Source organism: Doryrhamphus excisus, chromosome 13 (genome assembly GCF_030265055.1).
Source record: "Doryrhamphus excisus isolate RoL2022-K1 chromosome 13, RoL_Dexc_1.0, whole genome shotgun sequence".
NCBI lineage: Eukaryota > Metazoa > Chordata > Actinopteri > Syngnathiformes > Syngnathidae > Doryrhamphus > Doryrhamphus excisus.
In genome coordinates, this window is record NC_080478.1 from 20,938,216 (window position 1) to 20,952,795 (window position 14,580).

Here is a 14,580-nt window from a genome sequence, read left to right on the forward strand (position 1 = left end):
CACGTTTGTACGGGGACGTTTTGGGGATGGGTTGCAATGTCGCGCATAATTTGCAGAGATTGGCTGAATTCGCCAGAAACGGCACAATCCTGGAGGTTCTGATTGATGCCCTCCAAAGTAGGCGAGTGTTCCATTTGAGACACGCCCTCACGTCCAATCAGTAAGGGGCGTTCCCAAAGTGGACCAATCCTATCCTGAACATGATCCATGATCTAAAATGTTGTGTTGAGAACACCTCCAAACCGTATTCATGCTGCAGAAGTCAACGGTTCTTCATCAGCTCTTCTTCTGGAAAATCCAACCTTCCAATTACCTTCTACCTTCTTGCCCTCTTCTTCCCAACTTTTTTTTTCCAGTTCCTCCCTGTAGTGTTTGTTCCCAGATCTGTCCTCGCCCTTTCCCTCGTCCTTGTGATGCTTTAAAAAGGATGATGTTGTGTAGTGACACATGACAGTTCTTACTGTATCGGCATTATTACTACAGTCACTACTACTGTTATTTATTTTGGTTCTATTTATTTGATTCCAATTATTTTTTTGTGAAATATTTCATTTTAAACATTCCAAAAAGAAAAAAAAAAGAATTTCCAGATCAGCCAGATACTTTTTGTTTGTTGTTTTGTATTACTGAACATTTCTTTCATCTTACGGTTTTTCACGTCTTCCGTCTTGGAAGCTGCTGGAATGTTTCCTCTCTTTCTAGTGTCTGCTTTTCCAAACAGACGCCAGAATCAGACGTGTGTTGTTCCACATTTCACAGCGCAGTGACAGACGCCAATAAACATGCTCTCTGTCTTACCCATGTCGTCCCAGCGTTTTGGTCTGGAAAACGGTTCAACGCGAGGGCACATCCAAGGTCAATTCAAGGTCATAGGGTGTGTACAAAACTTTCACTCATAGAATACAGCCAGGCACAAAATAGCCATCCACAGCTTATGGCCGACCACAGAAAACCTAACCTGGTCTAACCTGGTCTAACCTGGTCTAACCTGGTCTAAACTGGTCTTACGTCTCTGAGAAATCTGAGAAGGACTTTGTTTTCTTAGCTTTAACTTGAATGTTGTGATACTTGCACCAACCGTCTTTGAGGATTTGGTATGGACATGGACTTTATACTGAAGGTCTGAAGATACCGCGTCATACACAAAGACGTTGCAAACAGGAATGCTGTAAGACAATACAACGTCTAAAGTCCTACCTAAAATGATCAAAACCAAAGTCCTACCCAAGGTCTAACTTGAACTCCTAGCTGAGAACTAAATTAAAGTCCTATTTGAAATCCCGACTGAGGACGTATTTTGTAGACGAGGTGACAGAAAGTCAGTGTTTTGCACCCTAACCCTAACCCTAAGTGCCAAGACTTGAATCTGGAGTCCAGACAAGACCGGTCGAGTCGTGCCCCAAGTCATTGACGTCACATTTCAGCGTCCTTACAAATCCTAGGCACCGGTTAGTCTAATGAATTGTTTGGTTTTTGAAATAAAATAAGACTAGTTTGAAAAAAAAAAAAGCCCAGAATTTAGTGCGCAGAAATGTTGTTTGTTCTTAGACCTGATTGGATGGTAAAAGATGAATTTGGTATGGCAGATTCTGTGGGAAAATATGTTTCAATGAGTAGAATACTTTAAATGCAGACACGCTTTACCAGGACCGTAGCGATACACTAATCTGACGATGAAGATGAAGAAGAAGGAAGGCAACATCTCTGCAGACCGCTCACACCACGCCCGCCCACAAACTGTTCCAATTCCCCCCCCGGTAGGCGATCCAGAACACTGTTTGCCAAAACAAGCAGACACAAAAAGCTTCTTCCCTCTGGCTGTCAAACTGTGGAACATTTAATAATAATAATAATAATAATAATAATAATAATAATATTATTCACTCCCAACCCCCACAAGCTGACCCCTTTATACTGGATGGATGCACTACTTTATGAGTTATCCATATTTATATGGGCAACTACTGCTATTTGCACCCTACATACTGCTCTGGAAGTAACACTAGGAATTTGTAACCCATAGCGTTGGAAAATACCAAGAATATTCTATGTAAATACATAGTATGTATAGTATCGTATTCTTTTCATGTCAACTTTATTGACTATTGTACTTTGGAACAGACAGTGATGTTATGCTAGGAGTCCACTGGGCCGACGCCAGTTGGTGCCAGCTGGTGCCAGTTGGTGCCAGTTGCCGCTATTGCAATGTGCTGTGGCGCCTAGAGTCACCAATAAGGTGCCTAGTGGCGTGCAGTGGCTCAAACTGCCTCCCAACTGGCTCGTGGTGACACGGTACGGCGGCAAAAGTTGAGTTTGGCGGCAAGAAAATGTCCAAATGTTTAAAATCGCTTGATGCAAGTGGAACCAAATGTCACAAACCATCCACCTATTGGAATCCACTGGAATGTAATGGCGCGAGCCAAGTTGCAGCATGTTGCCGTTATTTGGCACCACAACAAGCCACTACGCGCCAATCACATAATCTTTGGCACCAACTGGCACCAACTGGCACCAACTGGCACCAACTGGCACCAACTGGCACCAACTGGCACCGGCCCAGTGGACTCCAAGCATCATTGGCCCAACTTGTGACATTTGGTTCCGCTTGATGAACACTTTGCGCCGATTGCTTGATGCAAGTGGCGTGACGAAGATTTTAAACATTTTGACATTTTCTTGCCGCCAAACTCGCAAAAATGTTTGCCACCGCTATGGGCCACCACGAGCCAGTTGGGAGGCAGTTTGAGCCACTGCACGCCACTAGGTACCTTATTGGCGACACTCTGCGCCACAGTACATTGCATTGGCACCAAGTGGCGCCAACTGGCACCAACTGGCGCCGGCCCAGTGGACTCATAACATTAAAAGTCCAAGAATTCTCCTAAACACAAGGAATACGTTTCCTTTGGTGGAGTTTGCTTTGGTCGTGAGTCAAACTGGTAAAAAAAAAGATGTTCTCAACTTTTGATGCCATCCTGGTTTATCCTTACTGAACATTTCCTGCTAATCTTTCTCTTGTCCTTTCCGTGTTTCTGTCGGAGGACCCTTCATGTCTCTTCCAAGAGGATCAGCGTAATGATCTTTAAAACAATCATCTCTAACACCACCTGATCTCATTACAACAAATATGTCTTCTGTGGACGTTCTTCCGTGTAATCCCATCAGTCCTTTCCTTGCCTCAAGGAGACAAGCGGCAAGTCAACACAAAACATTCCATAAAGAAATGTTATCTTAGCTTCCAGTACGACGACTGGCATGGAAAGCAGACTTGCTAACAAGCAGCCTTGCTAACAAGTGAGGACACCTGATGTGTCCTCACTTGTTAGCAAGGCTAAGCTAGGTGGTTAGCGTGTTTATACTTGGATGCAACGTTCAAAGCAAACGTCAACATTGGAACCTTCTTCCCGAAGAAGCCATCCGATGATCTGGGATGTCCCGGGATGTCCCGGGATGTCCCGGGAGTACCTTTCTCACCAGTCCGTCCTCAGCGTCCTCACAGAGGAACGTGTCAATCATTCATGACTCCTCTTTGCAGCAAGTCAACACACCTGAAACAAACAACAAAAAGTTAACATGATGTTTGTGTGCTCTGTGTGCGTTCACACATGCTATGCTAGCAAGCAAGTTGAATCCAGATGTGATCCAGATTGGCTTTGGCAGCAATGTAAACATTTAGCAAGTTATATTTTGCTGTGTTGAATGTAAATGTTTTGATATTTTGGCTTTCGGAGGTGACAGTTTGACACTGGAACAGACAAAAACATGGTGGTAGTCTTTGTCTTCACAGGTGGCAGATGTTAGGAGCTGGTAGAGGCGATGGATGATGATGATGATGGAAAGAAAGATGGAGGAAAGGTCATGTGGTGAGTCACCGTGCCCCCCCATCTCTAACAGGAGGTGGCCGCCCCCCCCGGGTGAGGAAACGGCTGCCCCTCCCCGCCCCCCTGCAGCCCAGGGGAGAGGCAAGAATGTCAGCAAGGATTATGGCGACAGGCGGTGACATCATGGCGACTCCGCTGTCGGGGTGAGTGGAGAGGTTCCTGGAGAGCAACGCCTCCACACGCATCCTCTCTTCCTGCTTCCACACCACATGTTCTCCTCAAAGCTTACTTCAACTTCCTTCTCGACACAGGAAACGCGGTAGATTCCTGACAACCCCAATGTCTTCTTTTCTGGTTTTTGTGTGCCTCAACATTGTGAGTGCTGGGTGGGGGCGTGGCCAGGAGACATGACTTGATGCTGTGACCTTACTCACTTACTCCCTAGTACTGACAAGTACCTCCATGTCTGCTTTGGTGTACTACCCTTTGTTGTAGCTAGCATGTGCTCGTTCATTGTTTTCCTGGTTGAGGATTACATGAGGTCACGTCTCCTTGCTTCTCCTTGGAATGCCTGTCAGGGGAAGCCCTGGCCCCGCCTCCTGGTGACTAATCAGCAGGAAGTTGGTCCTGGTAATTAAGAGCCCACATCATTAGGCACACGCCAAGGCGGGACTAATTGTTCATTACGCTAACGACTTCTGCCGATTGCTTTGTCGGTTCCTTCGGTGGACGCCACGCTGAGGAAAGTTGGGAACGTTTTAACGGATCAGACCATTTTTCTTGGATTATTTCCAAACCTGATGGACGAGAAGTCGTAGAGTCGTAGACTTTGCTGGTAAACGTGTGGTGGTGGATTTAAAGATGTCTTTAAAGATGTCAACGTGGACTTCATTTGGTCAATATGAGCACACGTGCTGATGATGCAACCAGAACAAGACTTGATCAAATCCTGGGAAGGCTGGAAGGCCTCTTCCAGTGTTGGACTTTTCAGTCAGTCAAACGTCCAGAGGACAAAATGCTGCATAATATGAATAATGCACACCTTCATATGGTCTGACGTGATCTGTTCATGTCTTTAGCCTTCATCCTTCCACTGGAAAATATGATAAATATTTCATCACACGCAATAAATCATTATCATTGTGCATACGTTGAAAAGGAAGCTGTTTTGTCCGACTCTTTAGTGAGCACTATAACGTGTCTTGTGGTCATGTGACCTTGCACTGACTCCGTCTCGTGGCGGGAGGAGGGCGGCATGTCCTCTTCCGTGACTGTCTGCTAAGGAGGGTCTCGTCTTTCTCAGTCGCTGTCCTCACCTGTCCCATGTACCAGGTCCCATGGCGCCCCCAGCAGGCCGAGGTCCTTCTTGTTCCTCACACTTCCGCTTTGTGGGTTCGTGAGTCCGACTCTCTTTTCAGGTTTTGACAACCATCACGCCGACAGGGATGCTCAATTCCCACCCGGAACACACTTCCGCTCACCTCGTTCTCTCTCTCAGAACACACTTCCTCTTAATCCACCAATCATACTGACAATAAGGTGAGTTCTCGAACATCCGAAACTAGAACACCAACAGTTTACTACAACGCTAACGTTCAATGTCCAATGTGACAAAATCATATAAACACATATCTTTTACTATGTGTTTGACAAACTACAGCGCTGTTGTTGAGCTGATTGTAACATGAAACTATACTGACCTCTGGCGGCCATTTTGTATTACTGACACTACAATAAGTGACCTGACCACACTTGAACGCTGCAGGCACTCACGTGTTATTGTCGTCGGCCATTTTGATCCCGTGTATGTTATTCCAGGAAAGCTTTTAGTGTCGCTTTAAATTCATTCTGGGCTCTAAACTATGAGTAATAGGAGTGTGACATGTTAGTTCATGTTTACAGGGCTCTAATAATGTTTAAAACTTTATTTAGAAAGCCATAAACAAACATTAAAGATTAAGACTAAAGCCTTGTTTAAACTGTATACATTTTGTCCTTGTGGTGGTACGCAATTTTACGCAATGATGTGCCAATTGTGAAGTAAGTGTAAACTTGGAGCAAATAATTTATGTAATTTATTCATTTACGTAGCCTGTAGATCTTTCTGGTGAACAAGTAATCATAATGCGAGTCTTCTAGTTAGCTAACCTTCTCCAACACAGTCAGTGCCTTCTTTTTTCCACTTAAGCCTCCTTCCTGCTCTTTCTGCATTCTCTTTTTGCAGCTGGATAATATCGACTTTTACCTTTTACCACGGATTCGGGAAGTGGTGGCGACAATGCATACACACGGGAACAATGCGCTTCCTGCGTGCAATGCTGTACGCTAAATGTAAACAGTACTTCATTTAAGTGTAAACATGTCGCATGGGAGGGGGGGGGGTACTCGTGACCATTATTGGTAAAGGAATCCACTGAGTACATTACATCATTTGTAGAATTATTAAAAAGATCAACACTTCTTCTCTTCTATGGTTTCTTTTTGTGTTCTGGTGAGTTGACATTAAACATACACTCTGCTTCACTTTGGACCTTCAAGGCAGGTGTGTGTATATGTGTGTGTGTGTGTGTGCTCTATATTTAGTGATATCCAGTGAAGTATGGCCGAGGCGTCTCCGGTGTCACTCATGCTCCTCTACGCAGTCGTCTTCAGCTTTCACTGGAGCTGCTCCACGCGCACGGAATCACACATCTTCTTGTTCCGCTTCTGGTTCTTCAGTAGTGGATCTGACCGAGTGCTGACCTTTGCTTCATGTGAGTAGACCTCCTGTTGAACACGCCAGCTGACATGCACGACGTGAAGGTACTTGTGGACGTCATTCGAGATGATGTTGATGTGTGCACGAGTGCCGTGTTGTTTTCTGAGACTTGTTGCTTTCTTATTGAGTTATTGTGTTATTGGTGGACGTCCTGGTCAAGGACTCATGACCGGCATCTTCAAACTGATCTGAGAGCAGCACGTCTCCCCCTCCGCACACCCATGGCTATTTTTGGACCCCCCCCCGACCTCTCGACTCTTACGCTATCTGACATTCCCCCCCTCAAAGGCAACTGAAGTTGTAGCACGTAGCTAATGATGCACATCTTTTCTATGTTTTCATGTCACCTTTGACCCCACACAAAACCACATTGATGGACTGAAAATAAAACAATGGTGTTTTTGTCCTGATGGACTTATGGAACCTTTCACCTCATGACTTCAAGCATTGTGGGTCAAAGGATAAAACAGGAATGGGCTGCTTACATTCAGTATACTGTATGCTAGGTGATACATTGGAAAATGGCTGGAATATGCATTTTGTACATTTGGACCTCAATGAGCTTTTAAGTAGAGCTACAATATGCAAAAGCAATAACATTTGCAAAAACTTGTCATAAAAAAATGAATAATAATAGGTTGTTTTTCACCTAAAGTTGAATACCACAGGCTATAAAAGCCAAAATCTGCCCCCAATCGTCATTTTGTGTCAGGTCACGCCCTCCTGACGGCCAAAGCTAAGAAGCTTTCTCTTCCTGAACGTGGTCGGCCATCAAGCCGCATAATCAAGGCCCCTGGCAGCGTGCCATTGCTGCTGAGGTTGGACGCGCTAAGACGGTCTTTCGACATTTTTGGAAAGATCCCGAGCATTACGGAACAAAAAGTCAAGTTGGCGACCCAAAAAATGACCTGCAGTACAATAGCCATCAGAAGGCATCTGCGGGAAAAGCGTTTCCAAAGCAAAAACCTCGTCTCCTTCAACGCCACAAAAGTACCCGTTTGGGTACATCAAACATGGGTCATTGAAAGGACCCCCCCCTCTATATCCGAGCACAGTGGAGGGGGGTCCATCATGATCTGGTGTGCTCTTTCATTCAGTTTAACATTGGAGCTTCAGGTAGTGCAGGGTTGTCAAACGGCGTTCCAAAGTTCCAATAGGTAAATTTTATCTATTTAAGATTGTGATCCGGTTTGTATATACAGTACATATAAGATGTATTGTTTTAGTAGTGTTTGTGTTATGATTTAAAGAACAGCCAAACACAAAAACCTTTTTATAAAGTGCTTAGAAATGACACATTGACAAAACCTGACCTTTGACCTATGACTGATGACGTCTTGTGTCAGATGGCAGTCAAAATCAGTAGAATTCTTGCTTTCACGTAGAGCAGGAATCCCTATAAAATTGACTGATGAGTTTTCCATGATTGTACTACTTCCATGAGTGTTTACTGTAAAATATAGGTAGACATACTATAGTGTATAAATATACATGTGCAGCTAACTCACCTAGCTAACTCGCTTATCTTGTGTCAGAGCATATTAAAAAACACCAAACAGGAAGTAGTAGAGCGCTGAAAAGGCATGTTATTGTCCTCATGGTATTTTGACATCATAATGTGAAGTATTATTTATCATCAGTCATCATTTTTGTTTGAGTGACAGTGAGTCAGATGTTGCTAGTTTTAGATGGTCATGCTAGCAGCTAGCTATGAGCAGCTAGCTAGCTGGGAGCGTTAGCTAGGTAGATTAGCTTGTTGTTGACTTTGTAGGCATATTAAGTGCTGGTTGCATAACAAAAATGGGAATATGGCATTTGTTTAATTCCACTGAGGAACTGTTGTGGTTGGTCGTCATCTTCATCGTTTGTTTTTGTACATTTCATTCATTTCATTGTTTGTGTGTGAGACGACAGGCAACTTTGACTTTTATCATCGTTGTCGCATACTGAACTACAAACCAATGGTACTTTGTGTGTTTGTGAGACGCCTAAATGGAGCCCAGCGTCCACCTATGAGGACGTCCATATTCTAGAACACGCCGCAGCTGACATGAAGCCTCGGGATGACTGGCATGCCACACTATAACCACACACTGGCGTCTGTATTTCACCGTGAATGTTAGAGGGCAGTGGTTGGCTTCTAAAGGTCCTTTTTCCAGAGGACGTGTATTGACACACCCCTTTGTTAGCTGGCGCTACCAGGAAGTTGGCCACCATAATTAAACTCCGCCCGCTGGCAGCGACTGGAGATAAAAACAAACACGGTGGTCCTCATGTGTTGTTGGATTCTACGCCTTCCCCACACGTCCTCTTTGGACAGCTGTCAATCACACACGTCACAGCCATTGCTTGACAGACACATTGTATAGGAATGGTAACCATGGTGATAAATCATGTTTGTGTGCAGAGTGACGCCATGTTACACGGAAGATGATGTCAGAGGTGTTCTACAGCGATGACGTCACGGGGGAGCGAGGGTCTGTCCCCCTGGACATTGACAACGTCCACATGCTGCTGCAAGGTGGGACACACTAGCACACTTTGTACTCCTTAAAGGGGACCTTTTTACACTTTTTTGACCTCTAAATGTTGTTCCAGTTGTATAAATGTTGTGTTCAATGATGACAACGTTTCAGATGATGAAGAAGGGAGCCCTGAAAGACGTTTGGGATGGTTTTAAACACCCTGATTCAGAGAGTTGTTTTTTTCCAACATGGGTTGAATAAATTAAAACACACCATTTTGTAAATAAGCCAGAATAGGTGCAGATTCTAGAAGAACTAGAAAGCGACCTTATTGTGTGTAGGTGCTCTATAGGACTCCACAACTCGATACAAGGGGCCGAAAAAGGAGCATAACAGGTCCCCTTTAACACACTTGCCAGAGTTCCACTTGGGCATTTTTTCTTCAAGATGTTTCCCACAGGACCATGATGTATCTGTGGTGTTGGCCTGTGAGGAGTGTGGGGTAGATGTCATCCTTGCCTAATATCAGTGGCATCATTAGGCCTATTTTAAGGGGGCTTCAGCACCTCCTAAAAAGTTTTTAAGACCCCCTAAATAATTTGATATTTTTTATTGATTTAAAATAAATTAAAAAAAATATTGATTTTACCAAAAAAAATCTCTGACAAATGTTATATAATAGGGCAAAAGCAGGCTAATAAGCAAGCCAATAAGCAGGCTAATACTAGCCTAGTAGTAGTAATCAGAGGAAGAATAACAATGATAGTAATAATAATAACAGGCTAATGAATAATATAATAATGATTATGATATGATTGATGACTGTCCACTGGACAGAATGGTTCCAGAGCTTGAGCAGCGGTTTTGCAGTATAGATTGTGTGTACTTGTGTACATTTAATGGTGGCCTAAAACTATTGAGTATCTCTACTAAATCTGTCCAAAAGTGGGAAACTTATATCCCGCTTCTTCTTCCTTATTTGGTTTTGGGATTTTTTGGAATGTCTACTACATTCATTGATATCCTGTGCATCTCCAGGGGGCTAAGCCCCCCCTGTCCTCAGAACCTAGTGACGCCCCTGCCTAATGTAAATGTATCAATTATTTTGGGGATGCCGTGGGAGATGAAAATTTAGCAAAAACATGAAAAGCAAAATAAATATGTTTAGAAATAAAAAAAAGTACTTTCTTTTTTTTGTTTTGTTTTTATATCCCAGCAGTACTTTTAGGTGGGGAGGGGGTGGGGGTGCACAGCAGGATAAGAGCAGAAAATGTCACTAGGATTTATTTTAAACATAACCTGGAGGGGTCTGAACACCCGCTAAATATAGCAACAGTTACAATGGAAAGCCACACAGGCAGCTCCGTTCAAATGTGCTGGTCCAGATTGATTTGTGTCAGGCCACCGCAAAGAAAAGAACGTATGGACGGATGGTGAGGGGAAGAACAGGATGTTGTTTCTATACTTTCATCTAATGGCCCTCTGGATCCTTCTGGGGTTAATAATCATTTTTTGTAGTAATAAGTGTCATGTAATGTTATGCATCTGGAGCCCACCACAAAGAAATTTGGACCGCCACAAATAAATGTGGCGCTACCTGTTTGCACTCGCTCATAAACACATAATGCACCTGGTCTGCCAGAGAATAAGAAGGCATAGCAGGAGGGATCGTGTTGCCAAATTAGAAACCTTGCCGCTATATTTAGCGAGTAATCATACCCGTCTTGTGACTTGTTTTCAAAACAGGAACTCAAGTGAGGAGATTTTTGGCAAATTTTGTGCCATAGTCAATTATGCAAATTTGACATCACCTCACCACCACATATAGATTCCAGTCCTGTTGATGTTAGCATCTGCTTGCAAGTCCTTGATGTTTTATTACTTGTATTGCTTATTTCAAACCAAACAGCTACACAGGTTCTATGGTTATCATTACACATTTGCTTGTGGTGCGACAAAGAAACCCCCCCCCCCCAAATCACTTAGTGGCGGTTGATTGAGCAGTGTTGCGTATCATGGTATTATGGAGGTGTATTATATTCTGTATATATGGTATACAAGAATAAGCAAAGAGTTACTCACCAATCCTCTTAGCCCGAGGGGGGGGGGGGGGGGGGGGGCATGAAGATTGTTGTTGTTTTTTTTTACAGGGTGTAACCTATTCACTGCCAGACGGAAGGCGGAGCCTAAGTCAGTTAAACCTGCTTGAAAGGTGGTTGAACCGGAAAAACATATTTCATTTTCATATTGGCCACTCGTGGGCTACACCACACACACACACACACACACACACACACACCACACAGACACACACACACACACACAGTGGTGCACGGATCGGGGGCGGTGGGGTTGAAGCATCACCTGGTCATGTGACTGCTCAGTCAGCATGGGTGAGTTGTCTTTTCCTGACTTTGGCCTCCAAAGGTAACACAGTCTAGTTGGGATGCATTGGAATCCTAACTTGGTCCAGGAAGTCGTTCCAAGTCAAGCAAGCAAGCAGACCAACGTCTTTCCATCCTCAGAAGGTTGGAGAGCATTTGATGATTTGAAATGATGAAGCTAAAATAGTCGAAGTGATAAGTGGACAATTGGATGCACCCGCTAATGAGTCATATGAAGCATCCTATCTTTATTTAACACGTTTATTCATGCGGCTGTAGGAAACTAAATGCCTGATTTAGCTACTGTGCCTGAGTGGATCAAGAGTATGTGTGAGATTATCACTGACAATTCCACACTGGGTTGTATCAAAGAGTTTTTATTGAACCATATGCTTCATATTGGACAAATGTAACTTGTGGTCAACGTTTCAATGTTTAAAGGGGCTCGAACCTACATATGCAACTATTCAGAAGACTAATTGAATTAGCAAGGGAATTAATCCTTGAAAAAATTGATTATTGACTGTGGAATTAATTATTGGTTTATTGTGGTAATTATTGTATTACACTTTTTTTTTTAAATAATTGGGATTTAGCTTTGTAGTAGCGTTGAGCCATTAAGCCTGAGGTCTGATCTTGTGACTTGCAATTCTCTACCAAAATGCTAGGGGGCAGTGTTTTTCTGAGGCTGCCCAATCACACTGTTTGACTAGCTTGTTCTCTTCCTGTGTAGTCGGAGATCTTTCGTGATGTGAAAAGTTGTCTCATAAGACAACGAGACTGTGAACTATGGCATTGCTGCTATGAATGACAGTAATAGCAATGACAGCAATACAGTAATATGGAAGATGCAAGTGGTGGAGTGCAAAGCATTTTTGGAAGCGCACATTAAGGGCTTTAGGCACACTTTGTAATCCGACCTACCTCGGGGTTCATAGCGTCAGCATCAGTGAATTACGTGTGGCTTGCTACTTGTTGATGTCCACGCCGAAGCTGTGGTAATTCGACATTGATCAATTTGACTTAAGATTTGTCAGATCAACCAAAGTAGATGATCTGACTTGTCTGCCCCCTTCATCACAGAGTCTCTAAGACGATATTTTATTTGACTAAGCCAACTTTCAAACACCGGCGATCATCATAACACACCTCGTACATAGAAGAGATCCGTGTTGACAATTAAGCAACATGGCCGGAAGAATGCAAATTTGTCCAGTACACAACTTGAGAATTATGGAGTATTTCATGAAAACAAACGTACTATACTGCCCCACTGGGATATAATATCATTTTGAATCTGACATGACCAGGATTGGACACCTATAACAGTAGCAACTTTCCATTCCAACATGTACTCAGAAGATGAACGTGTGAACAAATGGTGTCCTAAATGAAAAGGACTGTTCATCAAGTCTCCAAGGATATACAGGATACTTCCACTTATTGGAGTAAATATACAGTATTTGCAGCATTAACGTCTTTGTGGTTTCCTCCTCAGTGGAGCAAGAGCAGATCCAGAAGAGGACCTTCACCAACTGGGTCAACGCCCAGCTGGCAAAGGTGAGACCTTTGACCTCTCTGCAACTCACTTTTCACCAAAGCCAGGAATGAGTTTGCTCCGACTTGCTAGCTTAGAACACAAAGTCAACGTGGACACGCAAATCCTTCAGCATTTGAAGGAATTAAATATGATATTTATGTTGCTGTTGCGGCTGCACGGTGGGCCAGTGGTTAGCGCACAGACCTTGCAGCTAGGAGACCCGAGTTCAATCCCACCCTCGGCCATCTCTGTGTGGAGTTTGCATGTTCTCCCCGTGCATGCGTGGGTTTTCTCCGGGTACTCCGGTTTCCTCCCACATTCCAAAAACATGCTAGGTTAATTAGCCACTCCAAATTGTCCATAGGTATGAATGTGAGTGTGAATGGTTGTTTGTCTATATGTGCCCTGGGATTGGCTGGCCACCAGTCCTGCGTGGACCCCGCCTCTCGCCCCAAGAAGACATCTGGGATAGGCTCCAGCACCCCTGCGACCCTCGTGAGGATAAGCTCCATTGGTGCGTTTACTGTCATGGACTAGTTGAGTGCATAAGTGCATTCACATTGAGCAGTATGACATCATGCTGTCAGTACACTACCTGGTTCCTCAGTGCACTCGATACACTTCAAATAGTGAGTGTGCAAGATGGACACTTCTCACCCTCAAATAAGTAGAAATGTGTGAAATGGTTCAAGGTTCACAGGTTATTATTAGCCCTGTGGAAAAAGCAGTAGATAAGTCCTTGCCACCTTTCCTCTTCCTGCCTGAGATACCCCTTGGTTGCTGGACAAAGACTTTCACTGACTCACAAAAACTGGATGAGGGCTCAAGTTTCAGTAACTCACGGGTACTTGGTGAAGACTTGCATTTCACCGACTCACTTGACAAAGACTTGAATTCCACTGACCCATCAGTGCTCGATGGACACTGGAGTTTCAGGGACTTGAGGGTTCTTGGAAAAGACTCGGGTTTTATTGACTCACGGGTGCTTGACAAAGACTCCAGTTCCAGTCATGGTAGCTTGACAAAGACACAAGTTTCACCGACTCATGAATACATCACAAAGACTCAAGTGTCACTAACTCCTTGGTACTCGACAAACACTCGCGTTCTACTGACTCACTGGTGCTCCACAAAGAGTGGAGATATTCTAATTCTTACATTCTAATTCTCTGTGACAGGTGATGCAAACCAATAAAGTGATCCATTAGCTGTGATTTCCATTAGTAAGAGACTCATAAGAACTCATTTCGGTAAAAGGAATCGAGTGTCTAATGGTCAAAAGTCCAAGGCGCCATTCATTCCAGTCCACTTTCCATTCATGTGGAGGTCAGATGGGACAGGAGATGACATTGATGGGGGTGGACAACACTAAATAGAACACCAGAGCGAGACGGGCAGCAACAGCCGTGTCTCTACCACTATACCCCCCCCCCCCACCCCCCCTTGCTTGCAGGCAGCGATCTCTAACAATAAACTGTTAGCATGCACGTAACGTTCATGTTCCCAACGCACGTGACGGACACACAAGTTGTTGTTTGTGTCACAACACTCCTCTCAAAGTATAATTATCTCCACTCAGGAGGTCACCTGCTGGGCAACTTCCTGTCTAAAC

At 44.0% G+C, this 14,580-nt stretch overlaps 1 protein-coding gene across 1 annotated transcript in view; it reads left to right on the plus strand.

The window, feature by feature from the left end:
• Nucleotides 1–5,131: 5,131 nt before the first annotated feature.
• Nucleotides 5,132–14,580, plus strand: part of LOC131140714 (uncharacterized) — a 72,425-nt gene continuing 62,976 nt past the window's right edge. The window contains exons 1-4 of the mRNA XM_058091380.1: nucleotides 5,132–5,360; nucleotides 6,405–6,574; nucleotides 8,987–9,100; nucleotides 12,927–12,988. Coding sequence (XP_057947363.1) covers nucleotides 9,010–9,100; nucleotides 12,927–12,988 — 153 coding nt within the window. The 5' untranslated portion in view covers nucleotides 5,132–5,360; nucleotides 6,405–6,574; nucleotides 8,987–9,009. The remainder of the gene's footprint in view (nucleotides 5,361–6,404; nucleotides 6,575–8,986; nucleotides 9,101–12,926; nucleotides 12,989–14,580) is intronic.